The 20,022-nt window shown below is 44.1% G+C and overlaps 1 protein-coding gene and 1 long non-coding RNA gene across 3 annotated transcripts in view; one reads left to right on the top strand and one right to left on the bottom strand.

Annotated features, from left to right (window-relative positions):
* The window catches only part of SOX5 (SRY-box transcription factor 5), a 445,318-nt gene extending 437,497 nt beyond the window's left edge, over positions 1-7,821 (top strand). For both annotated transcript variants that reach the window (XM_066633459.1, XM_066633458.1), the window contains one exon: positions 3,332-7,821. In XM_066633459.1, coding sequence (XP_066489556.1) covers positions 3,332-3,638 — 307 coding nt within the window. In that variant the 3' untranslated portion in view covers positions 3,639-7,821. The remainder of the gene's footprint in view (positions 1-3,331) is intronic.
* The window catches only part of LOC136656947 (uncharacterized), a 38,941-nt gene continuing 26,033 nt past the window's right edge, over positions 7,115-20,022 (bottom strand). The window contains exons 2-4 of the long non-coding RNA XR_010794729.1: positions 9,157-9,334; positions 8,183-8,280; positions 7,115-7,812 (exon numbers count right to left, since the gene is read on the bottom strand). This is a non-coding gene — a long non-coding RNA (uncharacterized lncRNA). The remainder of the gene's footprint in view (positions 7,813-8,182; positions 8,281-9,156; positions 9,335-20,022) is intronic.

Raw genomic sequence — 20,022 nt, 5'->3', positions numbered from 1 at the left:
AATGTAATTTCAGTTGAATTTCAGATTCAGTTTCCTTAGCAAGCCTGCCAGATTCCTTCTTTTGGGGGGGGGGGGCAGGGAGGAGGTAGTTTTGGTCTGAAGGTTCCAGAATGGTGTGCTCTAAATGAGTTCTTCACAATAAGGGAAGAGCTAACAGAAGCGGATTTGCTTTTCTCTGAATGAAGGGCATTGCATCTGCCAGGGCTAGAATTCTGTGCAAGGGTCAGTGCACCTTAAACCCATGAATTTTCATGGGCCTCAACTGGTCTTACGCTGCATGGAAGCCAGCTGTAAGACTGCAGGCCTGAGCGAAGGAAATCCTTCACCAAGTGAATGGGACTTGGTTCTGAGTTTATATGCTCAGGATGCAGGTGAACTGGGTAGCTTTTCAGAGTCCTCGAGACAGCATACAGAGAGCTTTCATTGTCTGAGGGGTGCACTTGTTGCCCAGTGACCTCCAGTCTTGTTTTGAGAATGCTATCAAGGATATGCTCAAGCTATATCCTAGAAAAGATGGAATTTGATCAGCACGGGGTAGGGGTAGGGCAAATATTCAAAGTTTGGCTGAACAAATACCCCTCCTCAAATACTGATGAACAGAACCAAGACGGACACAGTCTACCTTGAGTGACTGTCTCCGCCTTGATTCTGCTTGCATTCCTGCTCAGGGTTCCCCCCTCTCCTCCTCAAGGCAAAGACAAAAAAAAAAAAATTCCTTCCCTTGAGAAAGGGGTAGGAAGAGATGGCAGTGGGGCACTGCATAGATGCAGAGCATTCTTTTCCCACCAGAGATCCTGAGACTTGCCTATAAGTTGCAGGATCCCTGGCAGGAATGGCGCTCCACATGCCTCTCTTCCAGCCAAGGAAAAGGCCTCCGAGGGGAGTATCATTTCCAGCTGGGAATCCTGGAACTTGTAGTCAACTCACAGGCTCTCCAGCTGGTAATGCATGTCACTGGCATGTCACTGGCACTGCTGCCTGATCCACCTCTTTCTCTCCGTTTCCCCAAAGTGTTTTTTGCTATGGGGAAGGGGAAGGTGGAAGCTGTGACAGTGGCAGCAGATACTCCCATAAATTCACACATCTTTTCCAGCCATGGATCTTAGGGTTTAATGTCCCAGGTCTTGGGCTGGAAAAGATACTACTTTTCCTTGATGGCAACAGATTTAGAAATGTGGCAGGGGATTCTGTTCCGACCTGCCTCGGACCCTTTCAGGGCCATTCTGAGGCATATCGTGCAGTCAGTCAGCAGGGCCAGCTTTCACTCTCAGTTAAGCCCTCTGTTGTCCAGCGATCTGCCTCCTGTCTCCTGTGGCAAAGCTTTGCAGTGCAGAAGGGCACCCCCTTCCCACCCTCAGCACACCCCCATCCCTGCCCTGGTTCCTGTCCTGCTCTGCCCACATTTGTTTTCAGGCACTGAAAAAGTAAGAGAATAGATGTGAGGTCTGCCCTTCTGGTGGTAGATGAAGCTCTATACCTGAAAGACCTCTCTATGTGAATGATTCCTCTGGGGACTCTCATATTCCTAAAACCTTATTTGTGCATTTTTAAACAACTCAGTACCTAAAAAGAGCAAGTAGCGAATGCCTCCGGCTCTTAGCTGTTGCAACCCTGCAGAGACAGTCCTGGACTTTTCCCCACCTGGGGCCACCTCTGTTTTTACACCACCCCACCCCTGACCTGGAAGTAATTGCAGTGATGTCATTGTCACCACAATTACTTCTGCAGGGCTGCCTCCTCCCTTCCCCCTTTGAGGGGGAAGGAAGGAGGCAGCCCTGGCTGTGACAGAGCCTTTCGTACCACTTCTAAGTGGCGTGAAAGGCTCCATCAGAGCATTTTGGGGCCACTGGAAGCAGAGGTGAGTACTGCTTCCAGAAAGTAAATGGTGCTCACCCACTGGGTGCTGTTTCCTGTGGCCGCAAAGCACTCCAATGAATCCAGAGAAGCTGCACGCATCTCCCCCAATATCAGAGGAGGTACGCACTGCTTCCTGCTGCATCTGACAACCACCCCCTTTCCTCCCCTTTCTTTAAGGGGGTGGAGGGGGTAGTGCTTGGGGGGGGGCTGTGCAGCGACCCTCTCGCCCTCCTGGGTACACTGGGAACCATGCCAAGAGTGGCTGCAGGAGTGCAGACTGGTCTGAGCACTGCTCCCCCTCTCCTCCCCTTTGAAGAAAAGAAGGGGAGGAGAGGGGAGGAGGGTGGCCCTCAGCACAGCACGGAATAGCTCCAACAGTGGCTGCACTCCTGCAGCCACTCTCGGCATGGTTCCCAGTGTAAGGGTCGCTGCACAGCCCCCCCCCCCCCCAAGCGCAGCCCCCAGTGCATTTGCATCCCTCTGGGGACACCACTGCAACTTCGCCCTGTTAATTTAGACTGGTAATTCAGTTTCTTGGATGTGCAGGCGTTCCTTTTTCTTGGATTTGACTAGAGCAGCTATTTTCAACCTTTTTCATCTCGTGGCACACTGACAAGGCCTCTAAAATGGTCAAGGCACACCACCAGGTTTTTACAATTGACAAGGCACACCATGCTGCCGGGGGGACTCACATCTCCATTGACCCTGCTAATAAATGACCTTCCCCCAAATTCCAGTGGCACACCTGTGGACCACTCACAGCACACCAGTGTGCCACGGCACAGTGGTTGAAAATGGCTGGGCTAGAGTCTAACTGCCCATTTTGTGAAACCTTTAATTGTATTTTATCCCACCAAAGAGCTCAGGGCAGCATGCACAGTTTTAACCTTCCCCCCACCACCATTTTATATACCCACAACAACCCTGTAAGGGCAGTTAAACTGAGAGCTGTTGATTGTCCCAGGGTCACATAGAGCTTTAAAGCTTAAAGGGGATTTGAACCTGGGTTTCCCCAGTTTCAGTATGCTACATAATACTACCTCTCCAATAAGTGGCAATGGATACCTCACAGAACATTCAACCGTTCAATCATAGACGAGTTCATGGAGTGCTTCAGGCAAGGGGGGGAATTTATATATTTGTACACCCTTTGGGGTCAGCTGTGACCCCAATATTATAGACTAAGGGCGCAATCCTAACCCCTTATGTCAGTGCTTTCCAGCACTGGCATAGCAGTACCAATGAGACATGTGCTGCATTCTGCAGTTGGGTGTCACTCACAGAGGCCTCCTCAAAGTAAGGGAATGTTTGTTCCCTTACCTTGGAGCTGCATTGCCCTTATGTCTGTGCTTATGTCAGGGGTTAGGATTGCGCCCTTAAGGGCCTATCATACAACTGAAAGAACCACTCATGATAAAATGCCTTTTCCGATTCCTAACTCTTTTTGCTGGTGGTTTTCCTTTTTCACCAACAGACAGCAAGCACAGATTCCTATTGCCACAGCTGGTGTCGTCTACCCAGGAGCCATTGCGATGGCAGGCATGCCCTCCCCGCATCTGCCCTCGGAGCACTCGAGTGTGTCTAGCAGCCCAGAGCCTGGCATGCCCGTTATCCAGAGCACTTACGGCATGAAAAGCGAGGAGCCTTCCCACGTCAAAGAGGAGATGCAGAACGATGACATCAATGGTGAAATGTACGATGAGTACGATGAAGACGAGGATGACCCCGACGTGGACTATGGCAGTGACAGTGAAAACCACATTGCAGGACAAGCCAACTGATAAGTGGTCCCAATTCTTGGTGTTGACCTTGGAGGACTTCAGTGGAAAGCCCCAGCTGGTTTCTTGCCCAGTGGCCAAGCACATGAACTGAATCCTCATACACTGACTGTTACTTAAACTCTTAGTCTTAACTAGTTGGGGTGTCAGCTGATTTAATAGACATCAGCCTGCATCAGAAACTTTTTGAAAGCAAACAAACATTTAAAAAGAGACAAAGGCTCAGAGGAAGAAACCATGACAAGGAAGACAACTAACGGCAACAAAAAGGACGCAAATAAGCTCTGGGTAAAATATTGCCAGTAATTCAGCTGCTATACCCAGCACTGAAGTCTTACCCGTTCAACTTTTATTATTATTTTTTTTTTCAAATAAACATTATGGCTGTTTGTTCTACAATGTTCTAGAAAATTCTCACTCAGGTACACAGTGCCAACAAGTGGCTTGTGAATGTGTTCTGTTGTTTTGTGCTACAGTTTAAAGAAAAATAAGATTTCTTTTTGGGTGAAGGGGGAAGTAATGCACCTGACAGGGAAAAAAAAAGAGATGATAAAATTCTTCATACTTCCCCCTCCAGTGCTCCCAAATTCTTTTCTTCCTCCTGTCCAGAGATAGGGTTCAAGGCACACATGCGTCTGGCTGGAAGGTGGGAACAGAACCAGTTTGGCATTGTGCATTCTAATTCGCTGCCTTTGCTGCTCAAAGATAGGAAGGGATCTGAATATGTGCTATGGAAGCTGCAATGCCATGCCTGTGCATAACCCTGTTGCAAACCAATTACTGGGCAGTCTCCAGTGAACCTCTGCACAGTTTTAGAGTATAGAAACCCATGTATCATGACCATAGGAAACTGCCTTATGCCATTGGTTCATTGGTCCAGCTAGCCCCATGATGTCTGTCCCATCTGACTGTAGTTCTTCAGGCTTTCAGCCAGGGGTCTACTCTGGACATATCAGGAACTGAACCTGAGACCTTCAGCATATAAGGTATGTACTCCACCATGGAGTTATGGCCCATCCTGCTCCCTAAAATACATAATTTAGACTCAAGTACCACAATCCATTCTGCATCTGGCCTCCCTTCCCTGTTTGGTGGGTATGTGAGTTTCCCAGTCATCAGTTGCCGCTTCAGTTAAGAGGACCTAGAAGACTCATGTGCTCTCAGTTCCATCCTGATCTCTGTTCAACAAATTAGGTCAGGAACGGAACATGCACCATCACATGGGCTATAACATATGACTGTTTCCACCACCCCAACCATCAGTCCTTTCCTTTCTAGGTAGGGCATCTTGTCACCAATTGCACACCAGACCTTGTCTTTGAGCAAGTGCCAAATTTTTACTAACGTGCTTGAACTACTTCTGTTTTGTGTTTTTGTTTCCCAGTTGGTTGGCTTTTCTTCATTTCTTTCATATCCTCTTCAGTCTTAAGTTAGGGCAATGTTGTGTCTTAGACAATCCCTTGAAGAACCTGATTACCAGCAGCTGGTGAGATTAGATTTTTTATTATTATTATTTTTACTTTAAAGGAAACTTGTAGGTGCCATTCTCAGGTGAAACAGAGAGAGAGAGAGAGAGAGAGAGAGAGAGTGCTTTAGGAAAAAAATATATGACCTTGGATTTATGTGTGTGTATGTGTGCGTGTTTATGGTACTAATAAGAATAAATATCATACAATTGTTAGATGAAAAGAAGTTACTGGATCATAGTCCCACTTACTTTCAGTGATCGAGTCTGTATGACATCCCTAATTTACAATTGTTTTAAAACTGCCACATACAGAAATATGTGACCCATTGGTTGTGTAATTAAGCACAGTATTGAGGAACATGAAGGGTTCAGCTCCTAAAGGATGCAGATTGGTTGATGTCATGTGTTGAAACATTCAGAACCCATAGTAATGTCTTTCTTGTGGTACAAGCTGAGCCTGGAGCCCCAGAGCATGTCTAGCTAACATCAAACAAATGACATCTATGATAGGCTGGGCAAATTGCATGTACAGTATATGTGGTACTCACCCAATATGCATGAGCACGACCCTTTCCCTTCCTAAACAAGATGGGAAGTTCATGAAGATTGGGCAAGAGATATCTTTCAAGATGTCATTAACATGATGACATGCTCCCAAGGTCTAGTCTTGTCCCCCACATCATGATTTAGCAGGCACCAGTGTATGAAATTGACATTGGAAAGACACAGGTTGCAATGAATGAGACAGGGGTCTACTCTTGTGGTGCTCCATAAGTGGGCTGTCTAGACAAGAAAGTGAGCCACTTTGGAATCGGATTCCACTATCATGTTATATTTTTAAGACAAGCTAATACACAGTAATTTGTCAGCTAAAATGAACTGAGTGCCTTTAATGGGCACCTCCTGATTGTAGGAGAAAGGCAGGCTAAAAATACTTCAAATAAATATATAATAAAATCAAAGTATTTTGACACAAGTAGTGATTGTGGCTGTCTCATGGAAATCCACAACCACACAATCCACAAATCTAAAACCACAGGCAGTCACAGGCTGCATCAGCATGGGAAAGCTGGTTAAGATTGGGTTGTAAGGCTGCCATCTTATATATCCTTACACAGGTATGTCCAGAATTCCTTTAAGGAAGGTGTAACTCTGAATACTTTTAGTCTGTTACCAGTGTGCCCCCATTTGCAATCATTTCTGCATGCCTTTTGCAACCACATAGTTGGAAGGGCTGGTGGAACATCCTAAGAAGTATCACCAACCTACCTTCCTGCACCAAAACCATTGCTTGTATGGTTGGCCAAGCCATTGGCCAAGCAATCAGAATGACCCATCCTTCTTTAATGGTGCAACCATGGCCATAAGTCAGGGACATTTGAGCAAGGAAAAATGGATTTAGTACATTCTTAATGAAAGATGTGGAATCCTCTTTCTTCCCCCCCCTCCCCAGAATCACCTGGATAAATAGCTATCAAAATATTATTTAGTAATTGAATCATCTTATAGGATATGGGGCTAGGTTTGTTGACATGGGGGCTGGTTCTTTCCATCTTTGTAAGACTACCAGTGAGTCATGCACAAATGTACATCATTTGAATGCTCATCAGGTGATTACTGGGCAATTGAAGCATCTCATACGATTGTGTGAGCTGCTTGCCTTGAAATGAATTGCATCCATGGGTAGAAAGTGGTGCCACAGCAACATAGGTGTCTCATGGTCAACATAATCTGTATAGCTGGCCATTTTCAGTGGATATAGCATGCTGGCCTACATGTGTCAGCCATACTTGACAAAGGTGCAATCATCTTGAGAAGCAGATGTTGCCATTTTAGGTACATTCAGGCACAGGATGTGTTTCTCCAAAGTGGTGGCAGTGCCATGAGAAATCACTGCCATCATCTTGGATAATATTAAATGGATAGTACTCTTGCCCAGAATTTTATCAAGAAAACATCACCGACAGAAATCCAAGAATTCATGTGGAACATTTTATTCACAATTTATTCTTGATCTGAAGAGAATCTTGGACAAATTTGTAGGATGGGGATATAAAAGGATAAATACCAATTTCAAAATTAATCAGCCAAACTCCATCCCTCCATAATAAGCCCCTATAGAATGTGTTCCCAGCTTATGATTTACAACTCTGCTTCAACAGTCTTCTCTCTCTCTCTCTCTCTCTCTCTCTCTCTCAAGATTTGCTCTGGGTTGACAGTTCAGAGTAGTGCATCATGTCCTCTGTCAGAGATGTTTTGTTTTTTATTGGTTATTGGTTGTAATTAATGACTGTATTTTTTTTTCTGTTGAACTGCCTCTTCATGCTAGTATTGTAATGGTACTTATAATAATGATAAGAATAATAATGGTCAGCTGTTCCCAGATAGTAAATTATGATAATTTATTTCCCTCTTTTTCTACATTATGTTATCATTTTTTAATTTGGCAGTTATCACAAATGACAAGTACAGCTATTAAGGTTTTTTTTGTCCTCCTTTTCTCCTTTTGATATATACATCAGAAAACAACTGCTTCTTTTCCCAGTCATCTCTTTTTCTGTTCTTAATTTTGGGCCTACTGTCCCATCAAGTTTGGATGTTTCTTACAATGGGTGAATTAATGGAAACGTTGATTTCAATCTTGCTTAACGTCACTCTCATTACTTCATTTGGGTTATTTAACGACACTCTAGAGCCATTCAAAGCACTCTGGTTAAAAAAGAAAACAAACTTTTATAAATATATATATATATATATATAAATATCATTATGACAAATGTACAATGTGAAGACTGAACATTTTGCTCTCTTTTTCTAAAAGGAAAAAAAAAAACTAAACCAGATTGTTCCCTGTCTTTGTGAACAAAATATTTCTGACTCTTGTGAGCTCAATCTCACGTGTGCTGGACGCTTGATTTCCACCATCTTATGAAGACGGTCTGGGTTAATTATGTGACATTGGATAACATGAATACTTTGTTTTAGCTCCAGGTTGGTTCCACCATGGTTGGAGCAAATCATAAACACACTACTTATGGGAATAGGTACTCTTGGATGTTCCTGTGATGCAAGTACTTACATGTGCATGTAGACTTATTGCCTGCAATCACTGTTTCATTGAGGGAAGCTTCAAACAGGACTGGTCTTTTCTTCTATAATATTGAACTGCTTGCCAAACTAAAAGAAAATGTAAGATTTACTACCCAACGCTATGCTCCACCATTACTGGTGATGCAGCCATGCTGATGGAGCATGCGCTGCATTGAATGGTGGGAGAGCAATCAGGAGAGTAAAAACATATTTAGGCCTCCTAGTGACCTATGAGTCTCCTTGGACCCGCACAGCTATATGGCTGGCATAAGTCTAGGGAAAGAAAAGGGATGGGGCAGGTTGGAAAAGAGGGGATAGCATCCTGGTGCCTGCTGAAATCCAAACCCTCCCTCCCACACCTCACTGCTCACATTGCAGCAGTGGCCCAGAATTATACAACAGAAACCCAGTTTTCACACCGCCATAAAGGGCCTTGGGCTGTCTGAATGGAAGTTCTAGCAACTGCATGACCCAGGTAGAATTAGGGACCTAAATTAACTGTCCTAACATTGTAATCTTGTGTAGATTAACTCAGAAGTAAATCCCATTCTATGCAATGAGGCTTACTCTCAGACAAGTGTGCACACAGTTGTAGCCTAACAACCCAACCCTAACTAAATGCTAACGTGGTGATGTGGCACTAGCTGTGCTGAATCACATGGGGGAATTTTGGCTACTGGAGGTCTCCTTGGAGTAAGGGGTCATTTGTCTCCTTGCCTTTGGGTAAGTCCCTGCAACCACTATTGGTCAACCCAGACCTGCGCCAGCAATATCACTGGTGCAACTCTAGTTGATCCGTGCAGGCGGATCAGGCCTCAGAAGGGGGATAGGCCATGGTACACATCAGAATCACCAATCCTGCCCCACTGATCCAGGTCCAATTCACCAATCCCCACCCTTGTTGCCGTCCTCACCCTGCTCCATTCAATCTCATACCTCCCGTCACTCCTATGCTGGATGTACCTGGTCCGGTGAGCACCTGCAAGCACCAGCATGCGCAGGAAGGTTCTGGCATTTCTGCAGGGAGGCAATAGGACTGGGCCGTAAATTGATTCCAGTGTGCCTGTGCTGGCAAGGTGTGCAGGACTAGGCCAAATCACTTGAAAATTCTTCGCTGTATGAGGACCACATCTGCGAGGAGCTGGAATAGAATAGTGCCCCATTACTAATGAGAGTTGATAAGAAAGAGCATCCATTTTTATTCGGAGGGGGGAACGTCTCTGCATTAATAGACCAGAGGGCCTAATCAGGATGCGGGCTAAAAACTCTTAAACTTCCTAATGTGGCACTCGTAGTAAGTAGAGCTGATGAGAATCTCATAAGTATTCCTTTATTTTCAAAGATTATTTTGAATTCTGCTGAACATCACCACTCCACTGTCATTAGAGGATTTGTCAGCTTTAAAAACATGAAAGCCAAATCCGTGCAACCATTCCCACCTTCAGTCTCATGTCTGCTTGGGTCAGATCTTCATGTCTCATTTCTGCATGGGTGGCATTCTCTTGGAACTGGCTTGTCTGACTAAGATGTTGGCCCTAAGATGCCAAGGTTCAGGTCAACAGGTTGGCTCTGGGTTCAAGTTCCAGCCAACAGGAAGCACATGTTTAAAACTCCCCATGGAAGTCAGTGGGGAGGCTTATCGTTGGGCTTATCTTTGATTTGAACCTTCTCTGATCCTTGAACATTCAGGTCCCCATGTTTGGTATTCCTCCAGTTTCCTGCTCCCAAGGATTTTCAGGCCTATCTTTTCCCTGTGTCAGGCTGAGAAATCTTGTAAAGATGGAAGTATTATAGGTCCATCCCAGAGGCCCTGATCCAGTAACTTGGGCTGCAATCCTGGGTGTAAGTCCCCTTGAACACAGCAGGACTTACTTCTGAGTAGATTTGGCTTGTGCTATAAGTTCCATTAAAACTAGTGGAACATGTGGGACTAACTTAACCACCAATAAGGCCTGGCAATGTGATTGTAGAACATCAAAGGTATGATATCGGAAGTATGAGTAAAAATGAAAGGAAAAATATTTCAAACCACCAGCTTCTAAGCTCAATGAACTATTATGAGATTCTTTTTCCCCTGCCCCCCCCTTAATTTGTTCATGCTTTATTTTGGCAAAATAGGATTGCTAAGTGCATTTAACATCTTTATTTAACTGTTCTGCTGTATTAATCCCCAAAGGGATACTAACTATTATTGCCATATTTAATTAGTTGAGTAACCAAATCCTCTTATTAATGAATGGATGGGGGGATTCTTTCTTCGATGACAATGTTTCAGAGATTGAGTTTTGGCAGTAGACTTCGTTCAATTAATTATGTTTTAACAAAAGAAATTGTCTTTAACCTTCTTACAACACATTTTCAAGGCACCCCCCCCCAACCCCAGTAATATAATCCAAATGAGATGAACACTTATTGTCTCCAAAGAAGTTTCTGACATCACGTGGCTTCTAAAGTTGAAAATAATTATACTCTCTACAAATGTAAGCTTCTCTTAGCAAAAACTCATCCCCTAGAATTAATGGCAACCACACAATAATACCTATTAAAAGACATGGTTTAATAAGGGCAAAATGTTTCTCATTTCTGATTGAGTCAATTCACTAGTATTCTGAATTCATAAAACACGTAGGGCTATCACTATATCATCCTGTGATCTTCTGTCTTTCTATTTCTCTTTCTGACCCAGATTGTATTCTCACTGGTCAGCACGCGAGTTGTAAACCACACATTGGGGCCCCATTTCAGAGAAAGATAGTTACACTTAACTCCCATTGAATTCAGTGGGGCACATTAGTCATGACTAACACAAATCCTGTTGCGTTCAGTGGATCACAACAGACTTTCTCTGTACTGTTTTTTGCATGACGAAATTTGGCTCAGCTATACATACTACTGATTACTAAAGCAGTCAGCCTGCATCTTATTACTAATAAGGGTTGTGTAAGGCCAAATTTGCATGGCAGGTTTAGATGGTGAGATGTGGATTGTGTTTGAAGATTCCCCACCACACACACACACACACACACACACACACACACACAGGTGTACAATAAATTGTTTGCATGATACATCACATGCCCAGAACCATGATATTTTGGAAACTGGATTGGGTGCTGAGCTTCAAAAAATGATGGTAAAATTTCACTAACTGGAATTTCAAACGTGTCCAGTTGTGGTTTGAAAGACTGACTTTCAAGAATATCTTTAAAACAATGGGAACTCCCCAACCAGAGTTAAACATTTTAAAATCCCATTAATTTCAGTGCAAAAGCATGAAATATGAGCTTAATATTCCGACATTATAAACCATGGAATTTAGAAGGGCTGATCTTTGGATGAATTGTGTCTTTAAATTTTAAGATGTGTCAAATTCAGTAACTTAACACAATTGTATTTTTTTTAAAGGATCCTGAATCCACCCACAGTCATAACTGAGAGTATTGGACGGTGGGTGTATGCGAGACAATTCTGAACAATAAACATTTGGGCTACTGTTCATTTAAGCACTATTGATTTCCACTAGAGAGTAAAGAATATGCTTATAAACTATTGAACTTGATGAAACCTGAAAGTGCTTCCACTTTGGCTGCATTACATCCTTGAATTTTAATTAGACAAATTTGCTTGGGAACTCTCTCTCTCTCTCTCTCTCGCACGCACGCACGCACACATGCAGGCGTGTGTGTGTGTGCGCGCACACACACACACTCCATTCATTTTAACTTTAAAGTGTCCTCAAGTTGTGAAACACTGGTGTGTTTGTGAAGAACTGCCCAACCATTTCAACATCCATCCAGGAAAAAGAAAAAGCTCATCCCATACTGCCCAATATTAAGACGATCATGTGATTCAGCTTGCAGACAGGCCTACAGACAGACAGTAATACAAACACAGTGACATGCACCTTTTCCAGTCTTGTTCATTCCACATATGAAATTTATTCTGAAATTAGGTCAGTTTGCTCTTTATTTTTTTGGTCCTATATCCCAACTGAAGTGAATCATATTCAAGTCTGATTGAAATCAATGGGGATTAAGAAAGTTCAACTATCTTGGGCCATTCATTTAAAATGGACTTAAGCATGGCTACCTTTAGCTGAATTAGAACCCTTCCGTCCACTGATAGACTTCCCCAGCCTTGGGTCTGTATGTATCTTACCTGGATGATCAGGCAAAACCTGGCAATGGCAGGAAGCAATTTTCTCAGCAGCTCTGTTCCTTTTCCCTGGCACAGCAGGTCACATAGTGTTACTGGGCCTGGAGCTGGGCAGGACTCATTGTATGCCATGAAAATGTACTCTGAGAACCAATCAGTGAATTATTCTTGCTAAGCAAGTAATGAAGACCTTACGCACTGCCGTACGCTTCCGATGTGGCTGGGTTTTCTTTGAAGGCACTTCCTTGGAAAGGAAGTGGGATAGGCACACTTCTCACACACAGGCATTCTTTGACCATTACAATCCAGTTGAGACTCCCGCTATGGAATCAAGACTGTTTCACTACTTAGTATGCTGGATAATCTTTTTTTTCTTGTTTATTTGCAAGAATTGTTTTTTCTACCAAATGATTTCTCTCCCAGCCCCTCCCCCACTCTGCCAACTCTTTGTAATAAATAGCTTGCTAATACAGGGACCAATCTGGTAACTGCCATTGGTTTCATTTGGGTTGTGTGGCAGTCTCACAGGCCCCAACCCAGGCAATCAGCACCCAAAGCTGAGTTCACCAAACACATGCATGCACAATCCTTCTCCTGCTATTGCACCATTATACAACCTCTTCCATTAGAGATAACCACTTCAACTCAAGGGAGCACTCCCCCCTTGTGGAGCCCTTCCTCTCCCCTCTGCCAATCAGGTCATCAGCACTGTCAACTGACAGCACTTATCACCTGATAGGCAGTGAGCAAGAGACAAGGGTGGGAGATCCTGGATTAAATCTGGGACCTCCTTTTCCTCTGCACACTTAATCAGCATTGACAGCACCAATCACCTGTTGGCTGATGTGTACAAGGTGCTTTAGAGTTTTCTCCTTTATTGCACTGGCAGCAGGGGAGATCAATGATGGAATAAATAGGCTCCACTCGTGGGAAGCACTTCTTGGATCAGAGTGACTGTATAGCTCTGTTGGTTCTAAAGCGCTTATTTCTCCAAATATTGGTGGTCTTTTTTGGGGGGGGCGGGGGGTTGTTTCCTGGTAATGTTATCCGTGGAAAAGAAAAAAATGCAGAAAAAAAGAGACAATCAAACACTTGGAGCTTAAAACAAAGTATATGTGCAACCTACCATCTCACTTGAAATTTAATAAAAAGAAAATAATTATGTAAATATAACATAGAGTTATAGATTTATATTTTGTTCATAACATATAGTGTAATATAAGTTGTATATTTTCATGTTTTGATCTTATGTTATCATTCACGCCACAATCAAGGAAAAATATAGGAGTTGATGTACTCTTAAATTTAAAGATGTGGGTTGCCAGAATCCTGGTTTGATGCGGGTGGGGGAGAGGGGGGGTTCTTTTTTTTTTTTCCCATTGCCCCTTTTCAGTATTATTTGCCCTGCAAGGCACCAATAAAAACAGCAAATGTGTTCTTTACCTAGACTGTGTTTCTGTTTCCAAGTTCTTAATGCCAATATGTGCCACTGAGTTCGCTCATAAGCAAAACCACTGAACACGGGATTTGGGGAAGAAGAGGAGGGATGAGGAATTCAGCTACTTTATGTTCAACAACTTTGTTCTACAACTTTGTTGATTTTAGAAATGGGCTATGTCAGAAGGCCAGATGCAAGGGAGGGCACCAGGATGCAGGTTTCTTGTTACCTGGTGTGCTCCCTGGGGCATTTGGTGGGCCGCTGTGAGATACAGGAAGCTGGACTAGATGGGCCTATGGCCTGATCCAGTGGGGCTGTTCTTATGTTCTTATGTTCTACACAATGTTTTACTCTACCTTGAGTCCAGCTTAGCTATCGGGCTACTCACATTTTATGCTGCACCAGTGTACAGGTGCTGTACACATGGACACATTGTTGTGTGAATGTGTGTATACATGCATTTGTTTGAAAAGTGAACTTGGAGTCATCACCTCTTGAGGTATGGCTTGTGCATCCTGATGTGTGTTGAACATAATGTGCGAGTAACTGTCAACCATCCACATGCAACATAACATGTAAATAGCCCTTATGAGTAGAAGTGTTTATTTCTGGTGAGTAACATAGCATTACAGTCTAAGGGCCCAATCCTATCCAATTTTCCAGTGCCAGTGAGCTGTGCCAATGGGGTATGCACGGCATCCTGTGGTGGGGAAGTAGTCATAGAGGCCTCCTCAAGGCCACATTTGTTCCCTTACCTCGGGGCTGCATTGCGGCTGCACCGGTGCTGAAAAGTTGGATAGGACTGGGCCCTAAATCATTACAGTTAAATAACACCATTTTCAAGCACCTCTACTTATGTATGAGGCATTTGAAAATTGGAGCATACATAGTTTGTCACAGCTTTCAGCTTCTTCTTTACACCTGCATCATTTTCCCACTTTGTCATTGATGCACATGGGTGTACTGATAAAACACTGCAAAGAAAGAAAAGCCCCTTACAGTGATTGTACATAAGATTGAACTGATATTTTTTTGAGTGTGTGGCGGTGTTTTACTGATGCACCGTAGCACATTGTTAAAACAATCACACAAGTATATAGCCACACACGAATAAAGGAAAGCTATACAAGAAGAAATACAGCCATACAATCACAAGAAGATGGCCTTTTTGCAGTGTGTCACCCATGCACATGTGCACACATCAAGAAGGCAGTCAGAGGAAGGAGGCACATGAACTGAAAGAAATTTGCTGCCGCGAGCCATGTATGCATGGTGCTCTGTTCACAAATCTGGACATGAAAAAAAACAGAACCCTGGATCCAAATCAGCAACACCGAGTCATCTGGAACTTCAAGATGAAGAAGCCTGATGAGAAGAGCCCTAAAGAACAATGACAAGAGATGAGAGAGGGAACAAAAAGAATCCTGTGGCATCTTAAGACATAGACAATGATTGGAACATGGGCTGCCATGAACTCGGGCCCATGTTATCAGATGCATGAGATCTTCACCTCAGTCTAGATCAGGGGTGTCTGAAGTTTTTGGCAAGGGGGCCAGATCACCTCTATGACACTGTGTCAGGGGCCAGGGGAAAAAATAATTAATTTACATTTAAAATTTGAATAAATTTACATAGGGTTACATAAATGAATATATTAAAGATGAACTTATATGAATTAATGAAGGTCTTGCAATAGCTCAAGGCCTATAAAAAGCCTTGCACAAAGCAATGCTGACCTTTCCTTTGCTGCTGCTACTGCATCACAGATGTGAAACAGCAAGCAGTGGAGGAAGCCCTCATCGCATAGCTCACGTGAGAGGTCAAACAGTTGCCCTCATGCTGAGAGCAGTTGTGTTGGACCAGTGAGGGCTCCAGCAAGTCTCCAGAGGGCCAGAGGCTCATTGGAGACTGGGGACTCCCTGAGGGCCGCATTGAGAGTCCTCAAGGGCCATAAGTGGCCCCAGGGCCAGGGTTTGGGCACCCCTGGTCTAGATACTTACATATGCATGAACACACCCTCAAATGCACCTTTAAATGGGTTTAAAGGAAAAAAAGAATAGGCTGTAAACACCATGAAATGCAGGAATTCCAATCAGTGACATTGCTCAAACTCACAAGATAAACCCCTCCAGTTTTACAAGCTGTTTTGGAGCTTCCACATGGCAGTTGCTAAAACAGACACCACTTCACCATGTCCTTGTGGGGGGGGGGGGGTACTACTTTGCCAAAGATTTTCAAGGAGATGTTGCTGACATTGTAGCAGAAGTGACTGCTCCTGCTCAAACATTTGTGAGCAGCACTCCGTGTGCCCTAATGCTCGGAATCAACTCTACCTTTTCCTCTTTCCCCTGTTCCCAACAGATGTGACAGTGAAAGTGACACTGTGTGCTCCAGCCCCCCTGGAGCATCTTTTCCCTGCAGAGATGAGACTGGAAGTGTAAGTTCCAGAATCTCTGATGGGCAAATGGTGCTCTGTGTACCTTTCCTATTGGCAAGGCAGGGCCGCTCAGCAGAAATGGCACAAGGTGCATCATGTTGCCATTGGAGATGCTGGCACTTGTAGTCCTAGTCAAGTCCCTGGTGGGAAAAGATGCTCCATCGGGATATGGAACACCTGCAGTCACCTTTCCTTATACCCAACCTCTGCCTAAGACCCTGGAAAAGCAGTGTCAGTAGACAGTGCCAAGCTAGATGGACCAATGGTATGACTCAGGTGAAGACAGCAGCATATGGTGGCCAAGTAATCTCCTTAGATGCCCATGCTACCCCCTTTCTTGTCTGGGACCAGCTACAGCCCCCCACCCCAAAGCTAATATTCACTGGTGAACATGGTAAAATGGATGCCTCACAACATGACCAACTTTCCAAATTGAAGAGTAACTAAACCTGTTTGCCTGTCCAGATACTGATTCCACATGTCGCTTTCAAAGCAGTAACAATAGTTAGAACCATCAGACTTGCTGTGCTCCTCCATACAGCGAGTCAACCTGATCTCAGAGAGCTCCTCTATTAATCCTGACTTCAAAGTGGTGACATGAAGCTTCTGGCCCAATCACACTGGCACATTCTGCTGATGGAACTGTTAGCCCTGCAGACACAGTGATGTTGCACACAAATACCTGCTAACAGCATAAGCAAGCTACCAGAGCACCCAGAGAAAGTCTGTTGGCAGCAGGTGTGGGCTGGCAGGGAGGAGTAACATGGCATTTCAGGGGAGGAACCTGGGCATGTCCAGGGGGAGAGAAAGAGAGTGCATCTGGCAGCAGTCATGCATGCCAGAACTTGTCCCCCATTTTTCGGCCCACCCTCCCCCTGGCTCTCTTGTCAGCTATATAGCTGCTGTAGCTCTGAGGAGACCTAATGGCCAGCAGGCAGCCTACACAGAGGTAAAGGGAAAATATTTTCCATTAGTTCTCATGCGCTTTCCGATCCTACCCCCCACATGCAGCGCATGCCTCCCTGGTGCACCTGCATTCTACAGCCTGGTGGGGGATAAGATCGGGCAATTAATTCATTATCTGCAAAGCTTCAGAGATCCTGGGATTAAAGGCACTGTCACTACACTATTACCCAGTTCCAATATTTAATGCTTGCAACTGTCTAGGTTAAAAGTTTCCACAGAATCAGAAAAGCCTGAAGAAATTTTGAATAGTTTGTTTGCACATTTAAAACATGTATTAGCATTTCATAGATCTAGAAATATTATTGGGGTGCCTATAAAAAGCCCAGGGCCACGGCCTGAGTGCCACTCTAGTAATGTCACCAGGTTGGTACTTTTGGGCTAAGAGACATGTGACTTTCAGTGGCCTGTGAACACAGTGGGCTTGTAGAAACTACAAGGTGAATATTAAATTCCCTCAGTTCTTCTCCAGTTCAGATTTTCTTCCCCTTCACCCAACCACTCCCACCCAGACCTGCAACCCCTCTTATGGTGGCAGCTGGGCACTGGGAGAAGGAAAGGAGAAAGGTCCTCTGTCTCCTCTCCTGGTGACTTGCCACTTCTGGAGTGTTACGGCCAGCTGCACCTAGAAGAATTGGAGGATCACAAGAAGGTTGTGCTATAGGTCGAATTTGGGTTGCCTTCTTCAGCAACATTGAAAATTTGACTTACTTTCTGCTGAGCTACTTCCCTCCTCTCCCCAGCAGGAAATCGCTTGGTTTATGTCTAAGCAATTGGACATAGCATTACGTCCAAGCATAAACTAAGCAATTTCCTGGGGTGGGGGCGGGGGGGAGGTAGTAGGGAAAATAGCTCAGTGTATTTCCAAGACACTCCAACACTAGCCCGCTTGCCCATCACTACTCTGCTCAAATTTCCAACATGGCTGAAGAATCTACTCCTCCTGTTGCCAATTCCATATTCATTGGCTCTCCAATGGTTTGTCCTGTGCTCACTTTGAGAGCAGGCTGGAGGTCACATTCTAGTTTGGTATGCCATTCAGATTGCCTGGCAGGCTAGTAAACTCTTAAATGGCCATTAACCATTTCCTTCTTTAAAATGTGAAACTATGTAACTGGATGTTTAATCTCACAGCAGATCTGGTTGCAACTCCAACAGACTCTCACAAGCAGAGCATGAAGTCAACAAGTCTCCCTACCACTGTTCCCCATAGCAACCGCCTCTGAATATGAAGGAACCATCATGACTAATAGCCATACTAACAGTATGTACATTTCTGTGCATGTGCTCTAATGTTCAGCTATGTCTAAACCCACTCAGAAGCTTCCCTTCGGGGGAACATATGCAAAAACCTTTCTCCTCAAGGTCTAGTTGGAGCATCTTGTACCAAACAAGTGAAATCAACACACAAGCTTGAAATTGATTTCTAAGTTCAAATCCGGTTCTTTCATCTGGAAATGAAACAAACGAAATCACCATAATTGCACGTGTACACCTTCCCGTAAAGAGCTAAATGGGGTGTTCACACCCAAAATGTCAGTGTGTACAACTGAAGTAAAAAGCTCCAGAAAAATGGGTCATTACAAAATAGTGACCATCCTATGTGACAAATACAGCATTCTGGCACAACTGGTGTTCTACCAAGCCAGGTATGGTCCAGAGGTAAAAAAGAATAAGGTAGCACAGATATCTTGTAAAGCTGATGCTCTAAAGGCAACTGAAGCCACACAGCTCTGATTTGCAAGTGAGATAATTTAGATAACATTTTAGATAGTCAGGATTACAATTGAGACAGCACTGCTTATTAAGGCTGCAATCCTATCCATGCTTTCCTGGGAGTAGGACCCATTGACTATAATGGGACTTACTTCTGAGTAGACATGCATAGGATTGGGCTCTCAGTGTGTCACTGGACCTGCTGTGCTATATATTTATTTACCAAACAGCAACTATGCGGATGATAGAGATTGGACCATGGTGTGGGTTGAGGTTTCAATCCTTCGTGCCTGCTAAGGTCCACCTCTCTGCAGCTAATATTTGGCCAAGAAAGGAAGCTCTCATTGGTGCTGGTGCAAACATCTGTCTCTGAGTACATTGGAACCAGAAAGACCCCAATCTGGTCAAGCAGGCCCTTTTATAAAGCAATGTCAGGCACCAGATTTTAAGATGCCATTAAGCAAGACATACGACCATTCGAGGAACCCTTCTGAATCATGTCCAATGGCCATCCAAACTTTTTGGAAGTGGGATAGTGCTATTTCTGCCTTCCTTTGTTCTAGCTGCTCCATGCATGCTCATAAATCATCAGGGGTTCAGGATAAACAGCATGGCTGCCTAAGTTTCCAGATGACACCAAAATATTCACGGTGATCAATACCACAACAGACGGTGAAGAGCTCCAGGAGGATCTCTCCAAACCAATGGCAACCAAATAGTAAATGCCAGCCAATGTCGATAAGAATAAGATGATGCACATTGGGACCAAAAATCTTAACTTCACATGTATACTGATGGAAGACAAACTGATGTCCTGTCAGTGACAAAGCAGGAAAGAGATCTGGGTTTCATAGGGGACAGCTTCATCAAAATGTTGACCCAGTGTTGTGAATACTGCAAGGAAGTGAATTCCAAGCTAGGGGTCAATAGGAAAGTGATTGGGAATAAGATAGAGAGCAGGAAAAGGAGAAAATATGGCAACCAAACAGGATCAGGGGGCTGGAACACCTTCTTTGTAACGTAAGGCCATAGCATTTGGGTTGTTTTAGTTTGGAAAAAAAAGGCAAGTGGGGGGACGACGACATGACTGAGACTTGTACAGTTACACATGGTGTGGAGA

Source organism: Tiliqua scincoides, chromosome 7 (genome assembly GCF_035046505.1).
Source record: "Tiliqua scincoides isolate rTilSci1 chromosome 7, rTilSci1.hap2, whole genome shotgun sequence".
Lineage (NCBI taxonomy): Eukaryota > Metazoa > Chordata > Lepidosauria > Squamata > Scincidae > Tiliqua > Tiliqua scincoides.
Note: the sequence above shows the minus strand (reverse complement) of the source record. Positions and strands in the feature narration are given on the sequence as shown.